General features: G+C 67.3%; 1 protein-coding gene across 4 annotated transcripts in view; it reads right to left on the reverse strand.

The window, feature by feature from the left end:
• Nucleotides 1–409: 409 nt before the first annotated feature.
• Nucleotides 410–21,995, reverse strand: part of COL6A2 (collagen type VI alpha 2 chain) — a 28,770-nt gene continuing 7,184 nt past the window's right edge. Inside the window, exons 2-28 of one of the 4 annotated variants that reach the window (XM_075997556.1) lie at nucleotides 19,623–19,764; nucleotides 18,929–19,527; nucleotides 18,617–18,637; nucleotides 18,152–18,217; nucleotides 17,137–17,190; nucleotides 17,009–17,053; nucleotides 16,713–16,739; nucleotides 16,437–16,463; nucleotides 16,300–16,344; nucleotides 15,981–16,034; nucleotides 15,407–15,469; nucleotides 15,194–15,256; nucleotides 14,835–14,924; nucleotides 14,241–14,303; nucleotides 13,569–13,631; nucleotides 13,129–13,191; nucleotides 12,637–12,699; nucleotides 12,225–12,275; nucleotides 11,841–11,876; nucleotides 11,438–11,500; nucleotides 9,988–10,050; nucleotides 9,787–9,822; nucleotides 9,495–9,540; nucleotides 9,212–9,364; nucleotides 7,994–8,446; nucleotides 7,030–7,068; nucleotides 410–1,478 (exon numbers count right to left, since the gene is read on the reverse strand). In XM_075997556.1, the coding sequence (XP_075853671.1) occupies nucleotides 880–1,478; nucleotides 7,030–7,068; nucleotides 7,994–8,446; nucleotides 9,212–9,364; nucleotides 9,495–9,540; nucleotides 9,787–9,822; nucleotides 9,988–10,050; nucleotides 11,438–11,500; nucleotides 11,841–11,876; nucleotides 12,225–12,275; nucleotides 12,637–12,699; nucleotides 13,129–13,191; nucleotides 13,569–13,631; nucleotides 14,241–14,303; nucleotides 14,835–14,924; nucleotides 15,194–15,256; nucleotides 15,407–15,469; nucleotides 15,981–16,034; nucleotides 16,300–16,344; nucleotides 16,437–16,463; nucleotides 16,713–16,739; nucleotides 17,009–17,053; nucleotides 17,137–17,190; nucleotides 18,152–18,217; nucleotides 18,617–18,637; nucleotides 18,929–19,527; nucleotides 19,623–19,737 (3,060 nt within the window). In that variant the 5' untranslated portion in view covers nucleotides 19,738–19,764 and the 3' untranslated portion in view covers nucleotides 410–879. Of the gene's footprint in view, nucleotides 1,479–3,408; nucleotides 4,030–7,029; nucleotides 7,069–7,993; nucleotides 8,447–9,211; nucleotides 9,365–9,494; nucleotides 9,541–9,786; nucleotides 9,823–9,987; nucleotides 10,051–11,437; nucleotides 11,501–11,840; nucleotides 11,877–12,224; nucleotides 12,276–12,636; nucleotides 12,700–13,128; nucleotides 13,192–13,568; nucleotides 13,632–14,240; nucleotides 14,304–14,834; nucleotides 14,925–15,193; nucleotides 15,257–15,406; nucleotides 15,470–15,980; nucleotides 16,035–16,299; nucleotides 16,345–16,436; nucleotides 16,464–16,712; nucleotides 16,740–17,008; nucleotides 17,054–17,136; nucleotides 17,191–18,151; nucleotides 18,218–18,616; nucleotides 18,638–18,928; nucleotides 19,543–19,622; nucleotides 19,765–21,995 lie in introns of those variants that run through there. The other 3 variants (XM_075997509.1, XM_075997640.1, XM_075997596.1) reach the window with 3 other exon arrangements.

Below are 21,995 nucleotides of genomic sequence, written 5' to 3' on the forward strand. Positions count from 1 at the left end.
TACCTATCACCTACCTACCTACCTGTCATCTATGTACCCTACCTATCATCTATGTACCTATCACCTACCTACCTGTCATCTGTCCTCTGTCACCCACCAACCATCTGTCAGGGTGGAGGAAGAGCTCGCTGCTCAATGGCATCGTTTTCAGCCCATAGCCGACTGGCCGGTGGAGTCCATGGCTGAGCTGACCAGTCTACGCACGTGGGGGCTGTGCGGGTGGTCAGCGCCTGGCGCCGACACCCGGCCCCACTAGGGCAGAGCTGGGCCGGGGGTTCGGGGGACATGGGGCACAGCACCCTGGCGGGTGTGTGGACGGTCGCCGCGTCCCCTCACGGGCCGGAGGTGGCGTGCGGGCAGACCCCGGCAGGAGGGGCCCCGGGTGCGAGCTCGGGAGCTGGCGAGCGGCTGGGTTCAAAGCCTTTATTGGACCGAGAGGCCTGTGCCCGGCAGGGTCCCAGGGCCGCTGCGGGAGCTCGGGGCGGGGCAGGTGAGGAGAGCCCGGGGCGGGCAGGTGCGGCCGGCAGGGGACCTTCCAAAAGGCCACAGGTGGACACTGGGTGCCACGGGAGGCCAGGGGCCTGCGGAGGGCTGGGGGCTGTGGCGTGGGGAGCCGGGGCAGGCGGGCAGGTGGGGAGGAGAGGCTGGGCGGCGGCTAGGCTGCCGGGGGCCGCGGGCCGTGCGATCCCCCCCGGCTTCCCCCCAGCACGGCCTGCGCCCACGCCGCGAGGAGCCCCGGGCGCGCGGGCGGACCCTGAGTCTGCAGCCCGGCCGGGCCGCCGGGCAGGGGTCTGGTTAGCACCGTGGCCGGGAGGGGGTGGGCTCAGGACCCGGCTGCCGGGTGGCGGGCCCGGCGCGCGGGCGGTGGGCGGGCCGGCGCTAACAGATCCACCGGATGAACCTGTCGAAGAAGCCGGGCTGCACCAGGCTGTCGTAGTCCTTCTCGCGGAAGATGGCGGCGCGGTCGCCCAGGCTGAGGGTGGTGAGCACGTCCATGTCCACGTCGCCGCCCACGGCCACCACGGTGGGCACCACGTTCTGCTTGCGCATGGAGTGCACCGCCTCCTCCAGGCTGCCGTTGCCCGTGACGCCGTCCGTGAGGAACACGAAGGACAGCTCGGCGTGCCGGCGGGCCCCGCCCCGCGGGCTGCGCACCACGTTGTTGATGGCGTGCACGATGCCCGCGCCCACGTGGGAGAAGGAGTCCAGGTAGCGGGCGCCCTCCAGGCCCTCGTGGATGGCGGTCAGGTTGGAGGTCAGCGGGAAGGCCACCTGCTGCTCGCCCTGGCCGCCGAACTGCAGCAGCGCCACGCGGGCGTGCAGGGGGTCGTCGTCCCGCCGCGCCAGCGTCAGCCGCCGGGAGGCCTCCTCCACGAAGCGCCGCGCCTTGTGGAAGTTCTGCTCGCCCAGCCGCTCGGAGCCGTCCAGCAGGAAGACGATGTCCACGGGCCGCTGCGTGCACTGCGCCACGTACAGCTCTGCGGGGACACGTGTGGGGCGCGGGCTGGGCTCGAGGGGACCCCAAAGCCGGCGCCGGCCCGGCCGGGCCCCCCACCCCACCCCACCCCCCCCTGAGGGGCCCCAAGGACCAGGGCGAAGCTCTGGGGGATTCGCCGCAGCTGGCGGTGGGGCCAGCACTGGCAGCGTGGCCACGAGCACCTGCCACCAGACCCGGCGTGTCCTCCCAGCAGGGCACGTCCCTACACCTGAGCGTCACCGTCACAGACCCGCCAGAGGCCAGAGGTCCCGCGCCGCCCGCTAAGTGCCGTCCCATCCTGGGCTGCCCCCTCCGGGCCCTCCTGGGAGGGACGGGCCCGAAAGGCCCCTTCTCGTGACCCAAGAATCTGCTGCCCACAGAACAGCCACCATTGTGCGGAGTGGCGGGGGCCTCAGGGAGACCAGCCTGACCCCTGCTCGCCAGGCTCAGCCACCCGTACCGCTGGGCACACGCCCCCTAGGGCGCACCTCTCCTGGAGAGACCAGAACCTGTGGCCCCCTGACCCGCCACAGCGGCCACGGTGCAGGTGTGGCCCAGCCCAGGACTCCTTGTGGCCAGAGGGTCCCTCCCGTCCTGGGGGGGTCACGGGCCCTGCACACGCCGGGCCGCAGCCTCGCACAATTAAGTTTTTTTTTTTTTGAGACAGAGTCTTGCTTTGTTGCCCAGGCTAGAGTGAGTGCCGTGGCGTCAGCCTAGCTCACAGCAACCTCAAACTCCTGGGCTCAAGCAATCCTCCTGCCTCAGCCTCCCGAGTAGCTGGGACTACAGGCATGCGCCACCATGCCCGGCTAATTTTTTCTCTATATATTTTTAGTTGTCCAGCTAATTTCTTTCTATTTTTAGTAGAGACTGGGTCTTGCTCTTGCTCAGGCTGGTTTCGAACTCCTGAGCTCAAATGATCCACCCACCCTTGGCCTCCCAGAGTGCTGGGATGACAGGCGTGAGCCACCACGCCCAGCCACCAATAAGCTTTTATGAAATGTCCATGGTAGGCCGCCCTCAGTGCAGCTGGCAACAGGGTTCCCTAAGGAGCGAGTTCACGATGCGGCTTCCCTCTGAGGCTGGCACCCCCGAAGCTCACTCGGCACGCCCAGACGTTCTCAGGCACTGCCGGGCAGGCCCTTCCAAACCAACGCGCATTTCCACTGTTGTCACCACAAGCACGAGACAGACACGCGGCTGGCGCTGGGGGCCCCGGTGAGCGCACGGGGGGGGGGGGCCTGGGGGCCGTGTGAGCCGGCACGGGCACAACTGAGTCTCCGGGTCGCCCGCGGTGCCCTTCCTGCCGCTGCTGGACCCGGCAGGAGTCTGGCCCGGCCCACCCCGGGCCGCTGGAGTGTGGACAAGGCCCCACCCCAGAAGGGGCCCCACCCCGAGCCCGAGGAGCACGGGCAGGAGCGTGGGCAGGTGCCACGTCCAGTCAAGGTGCCATGGGAAGGTCCCGGGTCTGGGCTCGCCTGCCGCTGCCCTTGGGGAGGGCCACCCCACACCGGCGCCCCCACGGCACCCCCCCCCCGACTCCAACTGTGTCCAGACACCCAGAGGCGGGGGAGGGGCAGTGCGAAGGCACCCGGGGACCGGCATGGCGGCAGGCGGCTTTGGCGTCCGGCGCCAGGACTTGCGGGTCCCGTGAGGACCGTCCGATGCCCGGCCTGTTGCCTTCACGCGGTGCCGGGCGAGCACACGCGGGCCCCGCACACGGCCGTGCCCACCCTCGGCCAGGCTGCGACCGGCTCTTGGCCCATTCCCAGGCCCGCCCAGAAGTGTGTGGGGTGGGGGGGACGTCCTCCCTCAGCCTGGCCACCCCCCGTGCGCGGGGCTGGGCGCTGACTGGAGGCCCCGGCGAGGCCCCGGCCGTGCCCCCGGGCTGTGGGTGCCGCGTGGCAAGGAAGACTCTGCAGACTGTGGAGTCGGCATCTCGAGACGTGATCGTCTGGACTGGGGCCTCAGACGCCACCACGGGCGATCTCAGAAAGAGAGGAGGACACAGACCCGGGAGAGGGGCCCACGCGAAGGTGGAGTCGCGGCCACGGGCCACGGAACGTGGCAGCCCCAGGAGCTGGAAGAGGCAGGAAGGAGCCTCCGCCGTGACAACACTGGATTCTGCCCCCGCATGTCCAGGAGGCGCAAGGAGACCCCGCAGTCCTGGCCCCGCCACCATGCCGCGCAGCCCGGAGGCCGTGCAGCCCCGGAGGCGGGCGGGGCCCAGCGTGGGCCGTGTGGGCGGCGGCGGCTTCAGCAGAGCGCCAGCGCGGTCTCGGGGTCGCCCACGATGTCCCTGTGCACCAGCTTGAAGGTGTCGATGAACAGCTCCATCCAGTCCTGCCGCTCCTGCCCCGTGGCGAACTTGGCGCGCTCCGCGGTGTAGACCAGCACGGCCACCAGCTGGGAGTAGGCGGCCGGGTCCTGCGTGAGCTCCGTGGCGTTCAGCAGCTGCTGGATCAGGGGGACGGTCCGGGGGAAGCTGGCGTCCGGCCCCTCCTCCGTGCGCTGGAAGGTGACCAGGGGCTCGCCCCCGGGCCACGGCGCACCTGCAAGGGAGCGTCCAGACCACACCCTGAGGCCCCTCCCCGGCCGGGCGGGCAGGGCCGGACGGAGCGAGGAGCCGCCGGGCGGCCGGGCGGCGCCTCGTGGAGGAGATGCGGCCGGCGGCGTCCCGGCCTGGTCTGGGCCTCGGGTGGGGCCGGGGCCTGTGGAAGGGGCGCCTCGGGGGACAGCGTGGCCCAGGAACCTCCCTCTCGGTGCAGAGCGGCCCTGGCCAGGCCGTCGCAGGCGTGGCCACGTCCCAGCGCGGCTTCCAGCCCGACAGCTCCCACGGAACAGTGCGCAGCTGTGACTCTACCTCCCGCGCTGGCTCCTTGGAGACAGGACGGCTCTCTGACTGCAAACAGCCGGGGAGGGCCCAGCTCTCTGTGCATCCCTGCCTGTCCCTCTGTCTCTGTCTGTCTGTGTCTCTGTGTCTTTGTCTCTCTGTGTCTCTGTCTATTGGTCTCTGCCTTTGTGTCCCTGTCTCTGTGTCTCTGTCTCTGTGACTCTGTCTCTGTGTCTATCTGTGTCTCTGTGCCTTTATCTCTGTCTCTCTGTGTCTCTATTTCTCTGTCTATTGGTCTCTGCCTTTGTGTCCCTGTCTCTGTGTCTCTGTCTCTTTGACTGTCTCTCTGTCTTTGTGACTCTGTCTCTGTGTCTGTGTCTCTGTCTCTGTGTCTTTATCTCTGTCTCTGTGTCTCTGTATGTCTGTCTATTGATCTCTGTCTTTGTGTCCCTGTCTCTGTGTCCCTGTCTCTGTGTGTCTGTCTCTGTGACTCTATCTCTGACTCTCTGCCTCTGTGTGTCTGTCTCTGTCTCTCTGTCTCTGTGACTCTCTCTGTGACTCTGTCTCTCTGTGTCTGTCTCTGTGACTCTGTCTCTGTCTCTCCCCGGCTCCCGGGCCTGCAGGCGAGGAGGCCTGACTCTGGGGGGGCCTGGCTCTACTCACCTGCTCCGTGGCCCCTGGTCAGGAGACCTGGGTTTGCTTCTCCCGCTAGTAGGCGCCACCAGCAATCGCGCCGGCCCAGTCATGGCGACCAGCCCCCCGGAGGCCCCTGGAGCTCCTGAACCCCACTTTGTTTGGGGCCTCGCAGAGTCCAGGCCTTGTGTTTCCTCCCGGCGAGCTCAGGCTGCACCGGGGCTGCACCGGGGCCTCCCCGACCCCGGCCACCGCTGAACACACCTGACTGCACGGCCTCTCCCTGCCCCCACCGCGACAAGGCCTCGCCTGGCGCCCACCTGGGTTGGCGGCTCCCGGGTGGACGGGGCTGTCTGGCCTCAGCGGCCATGTCGGCTGGCGCGGCCTGCCACTCAGGGATGCCGTGAGGGCGCCCCGAGGCCTCCCCACGGCCAGGGCGCCTGCCTTGCCACGCTCCTCGTGCTTTAGCGGAGGACCAGCCCTGCGAGTCTGGTGGGGGCGGCTAAGGGGCCAGGATGGAGGGTCTGGCGCCACGCACAGGCTGCCGGGGGCCACACGCCATCCTGCCCTGGTGGCCAGAGTTGCAAGGCCCCCGCTCCCCCCTGCCCACCCTGGCCAGGCCCCCGACGGCCCGACGGCCCGAGTCGCCGACCCCGGAACCGAAGGCATCAGGAAAGGGAGACCGCAGACGCCCGTCTCTCGTGGACGCAAGGAAAACCCCAACAAAGCACCAGCAAATCCAGCCCCACCACGCGTGGAGACGACCACACACCACGGCCAAGCGGGACCTGATGCAGGGACGCAAGCTGGCGGACACCGGACATCCGTCCACGCGGCCATCGCGCCAACAGGCTGCAGCCAAGAAGCCATGTGACCCTCCGCAGCGGCAGGGAACGGCCCGGCGGCAAACCTAGCCCAGCCACGGTGCACGCCGGGTGGTTGGAGCGCCACTTCCCCAGGGAGCCCGCAAGGCACCTGCGGCCGGCGTCACCCTGGCGGGAGACTATGACGCCCGTCTGCCTTCAGGGCTTGGCGACCCTGGGGCTGAGGTCGGCATCCGCTGCCCAAGTGCCAACCCTGGCAGACCGCGGGGAGCCCACGCTGGGGGACCAGGCTGCAGCCGCCCGGCGCTGCCGCCCCTCACCTGGGGCTTGGATGGGGCCATGCGAGCCAGGGTGCAGGGCCTGTGGGTGGCGTCTCGGTGCAGCCCCAGCTCCCCGGCCTTTGGCAAAGACCACGGCTGGCACTTCCCCACCAGCCTGGGCTCCCCACACCATCCCCGACAGCCTGGGCAGGCAGCTGAGGCCAAGGGACAGCCACGTGGACACTTCCCAGGGAATGTTCTCTCCACACAGCACGTCGGGCACTCCTGACCCCGAGTCCATGTGGCTCCTTCCCGTGGGCTCTGGCCGTGGGCTCACGTGCTGGGCCACGTCATAGCGTGAGGGCTCCCGCACTATCTCCACGGCGACCCGCCCTTCCACAGCAGGCTCTGGGGTCCCCACCTCAATGCCCCCCGGGGGGACAGGGGTCACCGAAGAGGGAGCTTGGCCCCTGGCACCCCTGTGGGCCCGTCCCGGGGCAGTCACAACCATAGGGCAGCAGCCCTGGCACCCCCAGACGTCGCCCCACCCCCAAGTGGGCCCGAGATGCAGCCATGTCAGGAACACAGGCTCCCACGGGCAGGCCACTCCGCTCCCAGAGATAATGAGCGCTCGGCGCCCGTGGAGCTGGACGGCCCTGGGTGTCCACCCCTCCCAGATGGTGGGGAGACTTTGAGGCCCGGAAATGGGCCTCCTTTAGTGGTGAAGCCACCTTCCGGACCAGTGCCTGCAGGCTACCTGCAGCGCCAGGCGAGGGGACTAGTGACACCATCACCTCTGCCCTTCCCTGAGCCCCTCAGCTGGGCTCGGGGACCGGGGCGCTGAGACCGGATCCCTCTGGTGTCTCCCTAAGGAGCAGCCTCTGCCCCACACTCCCTCGGGGGTCCCCACACGGGCCCTCCTCCCCCAGCCCCAGCTCGCGGGAAGGATGCCCCTCGGGACTGCTCTGCAGGCCGGGGTGGGGGCTCTGGTCCCTGCGTTACCTGTTTGGCAGGGGAGGTCAGGGCACACCATCTGTGGGTCTGGAAGAAAGGAAAGAGCCCGGGGCCACGTCAGTCCTGCCAGGCCCTTGGCACCAGCCCATGGACCTGCCCACGGCCCTCTCCATGGACCAACCCACAGACCAGCCCACGGCCCTGTCCACGGACCAGCCCACAGACCAGCCCATAGCCCTGTCCACAGACCAGCCCACGGCCCTGTCCATGGACCAGCCCACAGACTTTCCCACAGCCCTGTCCATGGACCAGCCCACAGACCTGCCCACGGCCCTGTCCACGGACCAGCCCACAGACCTGCCACGGCCCTGTCCACGGACCAGCCCACAGACCTGCCCACGGCCCTGTCCACGGACCAGCCCACAGACCTGCCCACGGCCCTGTCCACGGACCAGCCCACAGACCTGCCCATGGCCCTGTCCACGGACCAGCCCACAGACCTGCCCATGGCCCTGTCCACAGACCAGCCCACAGACCTGCCTACAGCTCTGTCCACAGACCAGCCCACGGCCCTGTCCACTGACCAGTCCACAGACCAGCCCACAGCTCTGCCCACAGCCTTGTCCATAGACCAGCCCACAGACAAACCCACAGCCCTGTCCACGGACCAGCCTACAGACAAGCCCACGGCCCTGTCCACTGACCAGCCCATAGACCTTCCCACGGCCCTGTCCACGGACCAGCCCACAGACAAGCTCACGGCCCTGTCCACGGACCAGCCCACAGACCTGCCCACGGCCCTGTCCACGGACCAGCCCACAGACAAGCCCACGGTCAGGGCTCCGGGAGGGTTGGACTCTGCCCACTGCGACGGCCCCACCCCCTCCCCACCTGGACGCCTGGCGTCCTGAGCGCGTCTGTCCTCAGACCGGGGTCCCCGGGGCAGCCGAGGGGGGTGCACGGCCTCTGGGGGCCGCGGCCGCCCCTGCCCGCGCAGGCCCTGCACCCTCACCCGGGCAGAGCACGTCCTCCATGTCGTCGATGAACTTCTCGGCCACCAGGTCGGAGAAGAGCGTCATGTTGCGCACCTGCTGCGGCTGGTCGCAGGCGATGGACTTGAGGTTCTCGTTCTCGTGACGCTCGTGGAACATGTCGCCGATGCCGATGGCCGTCACCGTGACGTCGCGGTCGCACAGCGCCCGCAGGTTGAGGTCGTCGTCGCGCGGGTCGTGGCGCCCGTCCGTGATGACCACGGCGAACACGCGGGTCTTCTGTCGCCGGCTCTCCTTGATGAGCCGGTCGTAGGCGAACTTGAGGGCCGAGGGCGTCCAGGTGCCGCCCGCGATCCACTCGAGGTTCTTGACGGCCTCCTTGAAGCTGGACAGCGAGTCGATGCGCGCGTCGTCCAGCTGGATGGCCTCAAAGGTGCCCTCGTGGCTGTACTGCACCACGCCCACGCGCGTGCCTGCAAAGGGCGCTGTCAGCCGCCCGCCCCGCCCCAGCCCCGCCCCTGCCCCGCCCCGCCCCGCCCCTGCCCCTGCCCCGCCCCTGCCCGCTCCCTGCCCCCCCTGCCCCGCCCCCTGCCCCGCCCCCTGCCCCCTGCCCCCTGCCCCGCCCCGCCTGCCCCCGCCCCGCCCTGCCCCGCCTGCCTCTGCCCCGCCTGCCCCTGCCCCCGCCCCTGCCCCGCCCTGCCCCCTGCCCCGCCCCACCCCGTGCCACCTGCCCGCCCCGTCCCGCCCCGCCCCCGCCCTGCCTGCCTCGCCCCCTGCCCTGCCTGCCCCGTCTGCCCCACCCCCTGCCCCGTCTGCCCCACCCCTGCCCCGTCTGCCCCACCCCCTGCCCCGTCTGCCCCACCCCCTGCCCCGTCTGCCCCCCCTGCCCCGTCTGCCCCACCCCGTCTACCCCACCCCGTCTACCCCACCCCTGCTCCGCCCCCGCCCCACCCCGCTCGCCCCACCCCACGCCCCACCCCACGCCCCACCCCACACCCCACCCCAGCCCCCCGCCTGCCCCACCCCTGCCCCGCCTGCCCCCCCGCTCCCCCCGCCCCGCCCGCCCCGCCCGCCCCGCCCCGCCCCGCCCCGCCCCGCCCCGCCTGCCCTGCCCGCCCTGTGCCACCTGCCCGCCCCGCCCAGGTGCGGCCACCTCCAGCGCGGGGACTGGGGCAGCCCCGGCCAGGCCAAGACCCCGTCGAGGGGACGTGCCCCTGGGCCCCGCTGCCCTCGCTGACCCGTCTCCGACTTGGGGTCCTTGGCGATGGCCCCCAGCCTGTTGACCACGTTGATGACGAAGTTCTTCTCCAGCGTGAAGTTGGTGTAGCCGATGCTCTCGGAGCTGTCGATGACGAAGACCACGTCCAGGGCGCCACAGCGCTTCTCGCAGTCTGCGGGGCGGGGCGGGGTCAGCGCAGGTGCCCGGAGCCCGGAGGGACCCTGACGCCAGGTGCAGGGCCAGGTGCCGGGGGCGGGACTTGGGTGACGACCCCACCCCCGCCCGGCAGGGCGGCGACTCACCGCAGCAGCCGCAGGTCTCTCTCACGTAGGTCATGACGTCACATTCCTGCAACAGGCCGCGCGTCAGGGTGGCCGGCCCGGAGGAGGTGCCAGGGGAGGGACCCGCGCAGACACCTCGGTCCACGTGTGGAGGGAGCCGTGGCAGGAGGAGGGGGTCTTGCCCTGCGACCCTCACTGCTGACCTGGCCCCTGCCGACCTCCCCCTGCACTTGCTGCCTCAGTTTCCCGTGTTTGGGAGAGGCAAGGATGCTTGCAAATGAGCGGTGGGTTCGTCGCCCCAGGTGACACCTACCGTGAGGCCAGGGTCTCCGGGGGGGCCGGGCTCGCCCTGCAGGAGGAAGCGCGACAGCGAGAAGTGAAGCCCGTGGGGCCGAGTCACCCGGCCGCGCCCACTGGCCCCTACGCGGGCTGCGGGCAGGACGCGGGGCTCGGCCAGGTGGGCCTGCCTGGCCCGGGGCCGGGGTCTGGGGGACGCGGGGACGCCGCAGCCTACCTCGGGTCCTGGGACTCCTCTCGGCCCCCGAGGGCCTGGCTCACCGGGGGGACCGGGGTCGGCCTGAGGAGGAGCAGGGGGGCAGCTTCAGCAGCCCGCTGGGGCGGCCGGTCACAGCCGGCCACGGGGCACAGGCCCAGCAGGGCCGCAGAGGGCCCCGGATGGCGGCTGCCACAGCCACCCTGACAGGCTCCCCCCAGCCCCAGGGACGAGCCCGCCCACCTGCCCCTCCCCCTCCCCCATGCGGATCCACCGTCCACCCGCCTTGCCCTCCTCTTGCTCCTGCTGCGGTCTCAATGCACCCGCACCCGCCAGGGCGAGCACCCGGCCCCTGCTAGGGAGGGAAGGCAGGAGCGGGGGACCTGCCCTGCTGGTGAGCGCCTGCTAGGACGCTGGGCCTGGGGGTGGCGTGGGGGATGGGGTGGGGGATGGGATGGGGTGGGGGATGGTGGGATACGGTGGGGGATGGTGTGGGATATGGTGGGGGATGGTGTGGGGGATGGTGTGGGATATGGTGGGGGATAGTGTGGGATGGTGGGGGATGGTGTGGGATATGGTGGGGGATGGTGTGGGATGGTGGGGGATAGTGTGTGGGATGGTGGGGGATAGTGTGTGGGATGATGTGGGATGGTGGGGGATGGTGTGGGGGATGGTGGGGGATGGTGTGGGGGATGATGGGGGATGGTTGTGAGATGGTGGGGGATGGTGGGGGATGGCAGGGGATGGTGTGGGGGATGGTGTGGGATATGGTGGGGGATGGTGTGTGGGATGGTGGGGGATGGCAGGGGATGGTGTGGGGGATGGCAGGGGATGGTGTGGGGGATGGTGTGGGGGATGGAATGGGATGGGGGATGGTGAGATATGGTGGAATATGGTGTGGGGGATGGTGTTGGGGATGGTGTGGAGGATGGTGGGGGATGGTGTGGGGGATGGTGGAATATGGTGTGGGGGATAGTGTGGGGGATGGTGTGGGGGATGGTGGGAGATGGTGTGAGGGATGGTGGGGGATGGCAGGGGATGGTGTGGGGGATGGCAGGGGATGGTGTGGGGGATGGTGTGGGGGATGGAATGGGATGGGGGATGGTGAGATATGGTGGAATATGGTGTGGGGGATGGTGTTGGGGATGGTGTGGAGGATGGTGGGGGATGGTGTGGGGGATGGTGGAATATGGTGTGAGGGATAGTGTGGGGGATGGTGTGGGGGATGGTGGGTGATGGTGTGGGTGATGGTGTGGGGGATGGCGGAATATGGTGTGGGGGATGGTGTGAGGATGGTGGGGGATGATGGGGGATGGCAGGAGATGGCGGGGGATGGTGTGGGGGATGGTGTGGGGGATGCTGAGGTGGGGTCAGGGCTGGAGCCACGATGTACCTGCCCAACCTCCAGCCCACCCTGCCCCTGCCCCTGCCCCTGCCCCTGCCCCTGCCCGGCTGCGGCAACAACACTCACAGGCTCGCCCTTGTCTCCTTTCTTGCCGGGTCTTCCTTTCACGCCAAAGTCTCCTCGGCCTCCCTGTGACACAGCGAGTGTGAGGCCAGGACAGAGGGTGGTCCTGCCCCCACTCCCCGACCCTCCAGGCCCCCAGCGGTCTACCCGGGACTCGGGCTTGCTTTTCATCAGGAAAAACACATGTCTGGCAACTGAGTCCGACAAAGGGCAACGCCTGGGAGGTTTCCCAGACAGGCCCCAGTTTCGGGTTTGACGGGAACTGGCAGGTGGGCTCAGTGGGGGCCGCGTGGCCTGGCCTTGGGGAGCAAGGACGAGCTCCGTGACGGCCAGACAGCGAGCGTGGCTTCCCCAGCCACAGCGGGTGGGTGTGCGGAGCCCCGGGGGGCAGGAGGGGCCCACGTACCTCGGGGCCACGAGGGCCGGGCTCGCCTTTTTCTCCCTGTGAAGCAGACAGAGGTCAGGAACCTTGGCCACAGACCCGGCGTCTGACCTCCCGGAACCTTCCATTATTAGAGTTCACACGAAGGCTCCTTGGGGTGAAGGCTCGCGGCGTCTGAGCCGCCCTCTCTTCCACGAGGAGCTGCATCCAGGACCCCGGACCTCGCCAGGTCTCCGGTGCGTGGCCAGACCTGCGTTGCACCGAGGGACCCCGTGCCCTCCCCGTCCCCCGGGGGGGCTCGTGCTTTCTCAGGCACAGGGGGCTTTGACGGAGCCCCCTGGGAATCTTCCGCGCCCTCCTGACAACTTGCACCCCTCCCGGGAGCCCCCGTCCCACGCCACGACTCACAGGTGTTCCTCGAGGTCCCGGGTAGCTGAATCCGGGCCTGCCGGGATCTCCCTGGAGAAAGAGGCAAGGACTGAGGATGGGGTGGGCCTGGGGCTGTGCCCAGCGGGACGCAGGCGCCCCCTGTGTGAAATGACAAGGGGGCCGTCCGGGCCGGTGTGCCTGGGGCCCCGGAGGGGCTGCCACACACTGGGGAGACGGCTCACACAGACCACGTGGCCACCCTGTGGCCCTGCCTCGGGAAGGACGTGGCACCCACACCCAGGTGGATGCTGAGGGAGGGGCTGCCTGGACCCTGAAGCACCAGCCGCGCTCGACAGCTGGGGACAGCACCCCAGGCTGGCTAGCCTGTCACCCTCCTCCCGGGCTGCTCCCTGGGGCCCTGTCCCATCCTGCTGGGTGGGGAGGGTTGTACCTTGGGGCCAGGCAGTCCCGAGTCTCCGCGAGGCCCAGCATCACCGGGGTCTCCCCGAGATCCCTGAGGCCAGGAGAGAAATGGGGAGTTGGCACAGACGGTCTGATGCAGGGCTAGTGTCACCGGACACGGCCAGGGCAGCTCTGACCAGCAGGCCACATGGCCCCACCTCACTGTGCTGCCCTGGGGGGCTGTGGACTTGAGTCCTGAGGTCCCAGTGCCCCCACTTCACGTGCCCCCCAGGCCCTCCACCCTGGGCCCCCAACACCCCCACCTGGCAGGGCAGGGTGGGGGCCCAGAGAGCCCCCAGGGCAAGGCAATGAGGGGGTGAGATCCTGGCTTCCGGACCCCTGGGGTGGCTGCCCAGGTCGGCCATGGGGACAGTGGCCGGCAGCTGGCCCGTCCTGCCCACGGGTGGGGGCCCAGGTGGACCTTGAGGTTGGAAGTCAGATGGGGCCCCCAGCCGTGGGGCTCCAGGCGTCCCCCACTGACCTGCTTCCCAGGCTCCCCAAGAGCCCCCGGGGGGCCTCTGGGTCCCGGAGAGCCCCGGTCTCCCTGGAAAGAAATGGGACAAAGCTGGGGTCTTCTCGACTGGCGGTGGCACCCCAGAGACCCCGACGTCAACCCTGCAGATGTCGGCAGGGTCTGGGTGTGAGCAGACCCGCTGGCCTGACCCTGAGCCCTGACCACAGCAGGCCTGGGCAGGGCCAGCTGGGGGCTGGGGAGGCTGGGGGCTGGGTAGGGGAGGGAGGTTGGGGAGGGAGGCAGGGTTGGGTGGGAGGTGGGGAGGGAGGTAGGGTGGGGTGGGGGAAGGATCTGGGGAGGCAGGCAGGGTTGGGTGGGGGAGGGCTGCTGGGGAGGGAGGCAGTGTTGGGTAGGAGTGGGGTACTGGGGAGGCAGGCAGGCCCCCTCCACCCCTGCCCCCCACTTACCTTGGCTCCTTTGTTGCCGACCTCTCCGGCCAGGCCTCTGGGCCCCTCAGGGCCGGGGTCCCCCTGTCAGAGAGACACTGGGTTGGGGCTCGGCTGGGACCCGGGGCCTAGGTCCCACCTGGGAGACAGGTGTGGCTGGGGGTGTGGGTGGGCGTCAGGGAGGAAGACCCCGTCTGTCCCGGGTGATGCTGGGATACTGCCCCTCCCCCAGCCTGTGCCTGATGCCTCCCACTGAGGCCTCCCACAGCGCGGGCAGGGGTCTCGCCCCCTCTGGGGAGGAAGCCCTTCAGCACCACCCGGAGAGCTACGGCCACAGGGGCAGGTGTGTGCGGAGGCGCAGTGGGGCGGAGCAGTGCGCAGCCTGCACAGCTGTGCATGGCACGGGGCCCCAGCCCTCGGCAGCCGGCCGGGAGGGGGGGCCCTTCCTGTCCACCCCAGACTCTCCAGGGAGCAACCACCCTCGATGGGAGGCCCCGAGAGTTGCTTTTCTTGGGGGGCCTGGGGCATCACCCAGGCTTGTCGGCACCACCATGGGACAGGCGCAGACAGCCAGCGCCCCCACCTGCCTGCGCCACACCTTCTCCCCCTACCTGCTCTGCCTGGCGCCTCACCTTCTCCCCCCACCCGCCCGCGCCCACCTTCTCCCCCCACCCGCCCCGCCCCGTGCCTCACCTTCTCCCCCTTGGATCCATCGCTGCCCGGGCTGCCCTTGGCTCCGGGGTCTCCCCTGCGCCCCTGCAGGGAACAAGTGTGTCAGAGGGCAGCGGCCCCCAGCCCCGTGCGCCCAGAGCCGCTCTGGCCGGTGCTCCCCAGGAGGACTCTGGCTTTGGGGATAGGGACAGGGCTCCTAGGCTCCTCCCAGATGGCCTCGGTCTGCCCTTCTGGCCGGTGCTCCCCGGGAGGACTCTGGCTTTGGGGATAGGGACAGGGCTCCTAGGCTCCTCCCAGATGGCCTCGGCCTGCCCTTCGGGCTGCGCCCTGAACCCTCCTCCTCTTGCCGAGAGGGCCCCGTCCGGGCTGAGGCCGGGGAGGACGGTGGCTCCTGGTCAGCTCTGAGCCCCGGGGTGGTGAGGACATGGATGTCACGAGGGCCGGCTGCGCCCGCCCACACGGGTCCTGCCAGAGGCCCGGCGCCCCCTCTGCCGCTATGGGGGTGGGGGCACGCTCCCAGGGGCTGGGACCTCGGCATTGGAGACCCAGAGCGGGGGCTGGGCAGGCGGACGAGGTGAGGGTCCCCCAGGGCCTGCGATGCTGGCAGAGACTCACGGGCTCGCCCTTGGGTCCGCGGGGCCCAGGCCCACCCTTGGCTCCTTTCACGCCAGGACTTCCGGGGGATCCGTTGTTGCCTTGGTAACCCTGGGGAGGCAGGCATGGAGGGGTTGCACCCGGCTGGTGCGTGGCGCTCACCCCGCCATGTGCACGGGGACCCGTCTGCCTCACACATGGGCGCCGGTGGGTGCCCCTCACACTCGGGGCACCTTGGGAGGGCGCCCGGTCAGCGGGGCTGCAGCGTGCTTGGGGCACACGCCCGTCCCTCCCGCCCCTGCCCTGTCCCGGGCCCAGCGGGGCACCGCCGGTGAGAGCAGCCCCGTGGCTGCTAAGCGTGGGGTGGGGGTGGGGCTCACCTTGCTGCCTTTGGCCCCGCTCTCCCCCGGGGGCCCTCTGCGTCCTGGGCGGCCGGCGTCACCCTGGAAGGGTTTGCAGGAGTCAGCCTCCGGCCCTCAGCAGGGCCAGAGCTGCAGGTGCCCAGCAGTGGGGCACCGGGGCAGCCTGGAACCTCAGCCGCTGCAGGGTGGTGACAGCGGCCTGCTTGGGCCACACCCTGCAGGGTCACCTACCTTGGCACCTTGGTCTCCTCGCTCCCCCGGGCTCCCTGCCTCCCCTGGGTAGCCGTCGGGGCCCTGAGAAGGAGGCTCAGTTAGGGGTAGGGACAGGGCGTGGGCTCCCCCAGCCCGGGCCCAGAGTGCCACATCCCTGGTCTGGGCCTGGGAGGCAGCCCTGCCCTCACGGGAGGCCCCTGCCCCCCGAGCCCCGAGACCCTGCCCCCACCCTCACGGGAGGCCCCTGCCCCCAGCCCCGAGACCCCTGCCCCCAGCCCCGAGACCCCTGCCCTCACCCTCACGGGAGGCCCCTGCCCCCCAGCCCCCAGCCTCCTGCCCCCAGCCCCGGGCACAGCCGGCCCACAGCGCCAACGTTCCACACACTCCAGGGTCCCAGGGCCCCGGGAGCCCACCAGGCAGGGCACACAACCTAGAGGCTCCCGAGGGGGTCCCGTACGGAGACCCCACACCCCGCTGAGCCCTTGGCTGGGGTCGGGGCGGGCAGGGAGCGGCTCGGCTGCAGGAGAACCAAAGCGTTGGCTATAGGCAGCTCCCGCCGGCCCCCATATGCCCCGAGCCGAGGTTCACTTACCCTGCTCCCAGGGTCCCCCTTGCAGCCTGGGGGGCCTATGCGCCCCAGCTTGCCCTGAAGGAGAAGGGGGCGCAGAGGCAGCGTCAGAGAGGGATTCTGGGGTCTGCGTGTGCCGAGGGTGGAGCCGCCAACAAAGGCGCAGTCCAGGCCAGCGCCACATCGCGGGGCTGCGGGGCTCCCGGCCCAGCACACATGTGCGAAAGCGATTCCACGCGTGTGCGCGTGAACTGCTGGGTCAGGCCAGACCTGGGGGTTCTGCAGGGCAGGCTGGGACGTCCCCAAGAGACCAGGCCCGTGACCCGCCCAAGCCCCACTGTACCTTCTGTCCGTCGGTTCCGTTCTTGCCGGCCAGGCCGGGAGACCCCTGGGGAGAGAGGGGAGGGGTCTCTGTAAGCCCCCGTCCCTGTGCCCTCCAAGCGGCAGGAAACTGAGGCTCTGCCCGCCCGGCCTGCCTACCTTCCGACCGTCGGCTCCAAATTCACCCTGCGAGGGGGAAAGCGAGGCAGTTAGCACGGTGGCCCCAGAGCCACAGATGTTGCCGTCTCTGGGTGCAAGTCGGAGCCCGCCAGCCCAGCATGAGGCCAGAGGCACCCCAGAACCCCAAAGCCACCCGGTGCAGAGCCCGGGCCCATCCCCCCAGGAGTGACCGCAGGCTCTGATGGCCGTGGCCGCGGCGAGTCTGGCTGAGGCCGGTGCGAGGTCTGAGGTCCAGCCGCCGGAACGGAAACTCACCTTCTCCCCTTTGAAGCCAGGAACGCCCTGCGGGCAGAAGGAAAGAGCAGGGCGTTAGTCACCTCCTTGCTCCCAGAGAGTGGGGTCAAAGGGCGCGAGCGCTGCGTCCGGCAACTAGGATTCTAACAGAGTTGGTGGAGGCAGCCTGGCCACGGGTCGGCCGGATGCTGGGTTTTGGGGTGACCTTTGACCTATCCAGGTGCTTCTCTTCCTTGGTAATGGGTGGGGGAAGTGGGCTGGGGGGCAGGGCCAGCGCTGGGGGGCTGAGCGAGGCCGCCCCGTCCACCGCAACTCGCCTTGGGTCCTGGGAATCCGATGGGGCCTTCGATGCCTGGGTCTCCCTGTGGAGGAAGAGAGCCGCATGTGACCCCAGCCAAGGTTTGGGGCCGGAGGGCGGGGCGGGGCCGGCACCGCAGATGCTCACCTGTCTGCCCTTCTGGCCGGGCTCTCCCGGCTCGCCCATGTTGCCCTTGGCGCCCTAAAAGCAGACGACAGAGAAAAGGGTGAACCGAGGCAGCCAGGAACCCGCCGCAGCTCCTCTGAGAAGCTGCTCAGCGTGGAGACGTCAGGGAGGAAAGTCCAGCAGAACTGAGAGGCCAGCGGAGGCTTCCGGAACATCATGGCCCTGCCCTGTCCTGGGGCCTCCTCGGCACCTCACTGCCCCTCAGACTCTAACCAGAGTGGCCCCATGGCAGCTTCCAGCAGCCCCGCCCACAGGGACGGGGCCACTGCACTGCTGTGCGTGGCCAAGGCTGCCTGGAGAGGCAAATTCATTGCAGCCGTGGTGGGGTGGGCATGGCTGCCAGGCCCGAGAGAAGCCGGGGAAGGGGGTGGTGGGGAGGGTCCGCTGGAGGCCTGGAGACGTCTCGTCCTGGAGAAAGTGCACCCAGATACCTACTGGTCCAGGTGGTTCTCACTCATCCGAATTTAGAAAGAAAATATGACGCTTCTTAATAGTAACTTCCTTTATGATATTATTTTAAACTCTGTGTGTGGTCTTCTTAGAAGTTTCTTTCTCCTCCTCTGCCTTTCTTTACAAGTTTTGGCAGATGTGAATTACTAAAGTTCCAGATACTCTGTTAGTGAATTTTGGATCTCATTATGTACCTCTTGTTAGGGGAATGAAGGGCCATTCAAGCCAGACTTCCCAAACCACGCACCGATAAACCCCAACGTGGCTGCTTCACGTCAAGGGGCAGTCATGTTATTAACACGTCTGGTGTTTTATTGCTCACCCGAGCAAGCCCACTCGAGGCATTTCAGCGACACAGCTTAATGATTATCAAAAGCCCCTATTTTTCCCAAAGTGCCATTTAAAAGGACGTGCACAAAATTCAAATTTTAGTTTCTGCAGGGTCACAGGTGTCCAGACGGTCTGAGGCACAGCTGGCCTTAACTGTGGAGTTCGAGGAGAGGTCAGGGGCTTCCGGGCATCTTACCTTCTGTCCGCGGTAGCCCTTGGGGCCCGGCGGCCCGGGGATCTCCAGGCAGCTGACCTTGTAGCACTGCGGGGAAGCAGAGACGGGTCAGGCCTGCGGGACAATCCCGGGCGCTCAGGACACGCGTGGGCCTCAAATGCCTGCCCGGGGCTGGTGCCGGGGAGTGTGGTTCTCAGTCGAGGAAAACCGAGGCTGGGTTTCAGCCACGGCAAGTATAGTAACAAAGACTAAAGAGCTTGGGCAGGGCACTGGTAGGCGCCATGCGTATACAGGAGTTAAATCCCGCCCGCCCTCTCCTCCCCGCCGCGGGCGGCCCTGACGCTGAGATGGGGACTTGGGCCCAGAGCCGCCGTCCAAACGCAAACGTCTTGGCCCGTCTGGTGGGAGCCGGTGCGGTCGTCTCTGCGGTCGGTGCCTGGAGACGCAGAGGCCGCCCGGCGCTGGCGGGAAGGGGGCGCCACTCACCTCCCCGTAGGCTTCGTGTTTCTGCGGAAAGACGGGGGCGCCAGTGAGCTCGCGAGGGACCGGGGTCCTCGGCCTCCTCGGCCTCCCCCGCGCGGACCAGCCCGTCCCCGCCCCCTCCCCAGTCCCGCCCCGCCCCCTGCCCCACCCCGTCCCCGCCCCCTCCCCAGTCCCGCCCCACCCCATCCCCTCCCATCCCCACCCCCTCCCCATACCCGCCCGTCCCCACCCCACCCCGTCCCGGCCCTCTCCCATCCCCGCCCCTCCCCGGCTTCTCCCCGCCCCTCCCCGCCCGCCGGCCCCGCGCGCCCGCACCATGACCCTGACGATGCGGTTGATCGTGTCCTGGTCGATGTCCGTGGACCCGGGCCGCATCGTGGCGTAGTCGCTGCGGTACAGCTCGAGCGGCGCGCTGGCGATGTCGCGCAGGCCCTGCTCCTTGGCGTTGCGGTTCGGGGCCACGGCGAAGAGCCGGATGCCCTCCTCGCGCGCGCGCTCGGCCTGCAGCTTGACGCCGCCGCACGGGCTGCCGGTGACGTGGCCGTCGGTGATGACCACGGCGAAGTGCACGGCGCCGCGGCCGCCCTGCCTGCGCACCTGCTGCGTCATGTTGGCGAGCGCGCAGTCGGTGAAGGTGCCGCGGCGGAAGGAGCGGATGCCCTGCAGGCTGCGCGTGAAGGACGCGCGGTCGCTGCCCGGAGGGCTGAACACCTCCACCTGGTCCGAGAAGTGCAGGCCGCCGTAGCGCCAGCTCAGGGCCACCTGGCCCAGGTAGACCTCGTCCTGCAGCTGGCTGATGAACTGCGGCACGAACTGCTGCATGTGGTAGAGCAGGCCGTCCGTGGGCGGCTGCATGGCCACGCTCTCCGAGGTGTCCAGCACGAAGTACACGTTGATCGGGCAGTCGGCCTTCTCTGGGGGGCACGCGCCTGTCACGGCCTGTCACGCCGCCACCCCCGCCGCCGCCGCCCGCCGCCCGGGGCCCGCCCCGCCCGCCCCCAGCGCGTACCTGGGCAGCTGTTGCTCCTCTCGGAGGGGGCGGGCGCGATGACCTCCTGCTGCTGGGCGCGGAGGGCCCCCAGGAGCCCGCAGACCAGGAGCGCGCGGCACGCGCCCCGCAGCATCTTGGCCGCACCGAGTGTCCGGAGGCGCTGCAACAGGGGGGAGGGGTCGCTGCAGATGCCGCCTGCCCCCCACCCTCGGCCCCACACGGGCGCACAGCAGGTCAGCGGGACGGGCCTGCCCCTCACTCCTCCGGGAAGAAGGGTCCGGTGCCCGGCACGCATGGCCACCAGCATCAGAGCTGGGGGGCGCACCCTCTCCCCCCCCCTGGGCGGGACCACAGACAGTTAGTGGGTGCCCGGGCTCAGTTCTGGGTGGGATTTGGACGTTCAAGGCCCCTCCCTGTCCTCCGAGACCCTCCCCTGCCTGGGTTTGCAGGGGAAGCAGCCGGGGGAAGCAGCCGCAGAGGGGAGGGCAGGGAAGATGCCAGGCTGCTCTCAGGGAAGGGCTCCGACCCCAGGCAAGTTACCCTCCCTCAGGCCTGGTTTCCTCCCCTTTAGTTATTTCTGCTTTAGAGACAGGGTCTCACTCTGTCGCCCAGGCTGGAGTGCAGCGGTGTGATCACAGCTCACTGCCGCCTCAAACTCCTGGGCTCCATTGAACCTCCTGCCTCAGCCTCCCGAGTAGCTGGGACTGCAGGTGAGCGCCGCCATGCCCAGATAATTTTAATTTTGTTTTGTAAAGACGGGGTCTCACTATGTTGCCCAGGCTGGTCTTGAACTCCTGGCCTCAAGTGATCTTCCCACCTTGCCCTCCCAAAGTGCTGTGACTACAGATGTGAGCCGCCATGCCCAGCCTCTTCCCCTTTGAATGAGACGTGGATAACCGAGAGAGGACTCTGTCTAGTGCTAGGGGGACCCAGCCTGGCTTCTGCTAGGTACCAGGTCCCCAGAGCAAGTGGATCCAGCCCCTTCTCCCTTGCACATCCTGGCTGGGCCTGAGCTCCAGGAGGAGCTGCAGGAGCCCATTTGGATGGACCCAGAGCTGGCCAGGGTCCTTGCGGCCACCTGGCTCCCACAGTGGGGCTGGCACAAGGACCCGGTTCGAACATCCAGTTTGATGAGACGACGCATAGTCAGTGTGGGCATCACCCTCCACTCCGTGCCAACGCCCATCAAGATCGCCAAAGGCCCAGGGAAACGGGAGACAAGGCCCTGTGCTGGAACCAGGGGAGGGTCTCTGTGCTGTGAGGATGGGGGATGACCCAGGTCAGACCCACCCAGCCTGTCCTGGGGAGGAACAGCAAGTCTGGCAGGAAGTTCCTTCCCAAAAGGCTCTAGCCAGGCAGCTCGTGGGTGAGTTCTTGCACACCTTCAAGGGCTAGCAACATAAAAAGATAAACTTCTTTGCAATTCATTTTTAAGCCTGGCATAACCTGAGACTTGAACTTGATAAAAGAAATCCCTAAAACTAACTCTATAGATAAATATTGCTTTTAGATATAGTTGCAAAAATTCTAACTCAGATGAAGTTAGTTAAGAATACAATGCTTTAACAAACACTAGGAAATATATTAATGTAAGTCACAAAAAAAGAGAAAAAGATGCAACTGCTTTAAGAAGTCCCCCAAAATATCCATTTCTAATTAAGAAAAAAATAAAACCAGACAAGGCAAAACCTCATAAGAAACTCAGTAGTAGAATTAACATTATAAAGGATGTAAATTTCAAATCAACAGCTAACATCATATTTTACACAAGAAAACTAAAATAGTGGTTCTTATCTTTGTGGATCATGCACCCCTCTAAGAATCTGGACAATTTCACCTGACAGGAATGCACAGACACCCATATGTAGAAATCACGTCCGTGAATCGAGGGATGCCACTCATAGGTCTGATCGTGGGTTAATACTTGTGCAGTGCACGGACTAGAATCCTGTACAGAAAGAAAGGCATTGAGTGCCAACCTCACTGCTATTCAGTGTAGTGTGGGAAGCCAGTGCAATGAGACAGTAAAAAGAAACAAAGTATAAATGTTGGAAAAGAGACAAAACTATCCTTATGAAAGATAGGACTGTCTACCTAGAAAATCAAAGAAAATTAACTGAACAAAGTTTTGGAGTGAGCAAGAGAGAGAGAGTGAGAGAGCGAGAGAGAGAGAGAATTTACTGAGCTAGTTAGAAAAGTATATACAGAAATCTATTGATTTTCTTCTAACAACCAATTAGAAAATGTTATGGAAAAAATACTGTTTACATGAATAAGAAAAACAACATAAATCCGAGGAATAAACTTAATAAGAATATGCAGGACTCAGGAATAAAAAACTCAAAAAAATTTTTGAGGAACACATTGGAGAGACAAACCTTGTTTTTGGAT

The sequence above is a fragment of the Microcebus murinus genome, chromosome 1, assembly GCF_040939455.1.
Source record: "Microcebus murinus isolate Inina chromosome 1, M.murinus_Inina_mat1.0, whole genome shotgun sequence".
Lineage (NCBI taxonomy): Eukaryota > Metazoa > Chordata > Mammalia > Primates > Cheirogaleidae > Microcebus > Microcebus murinus.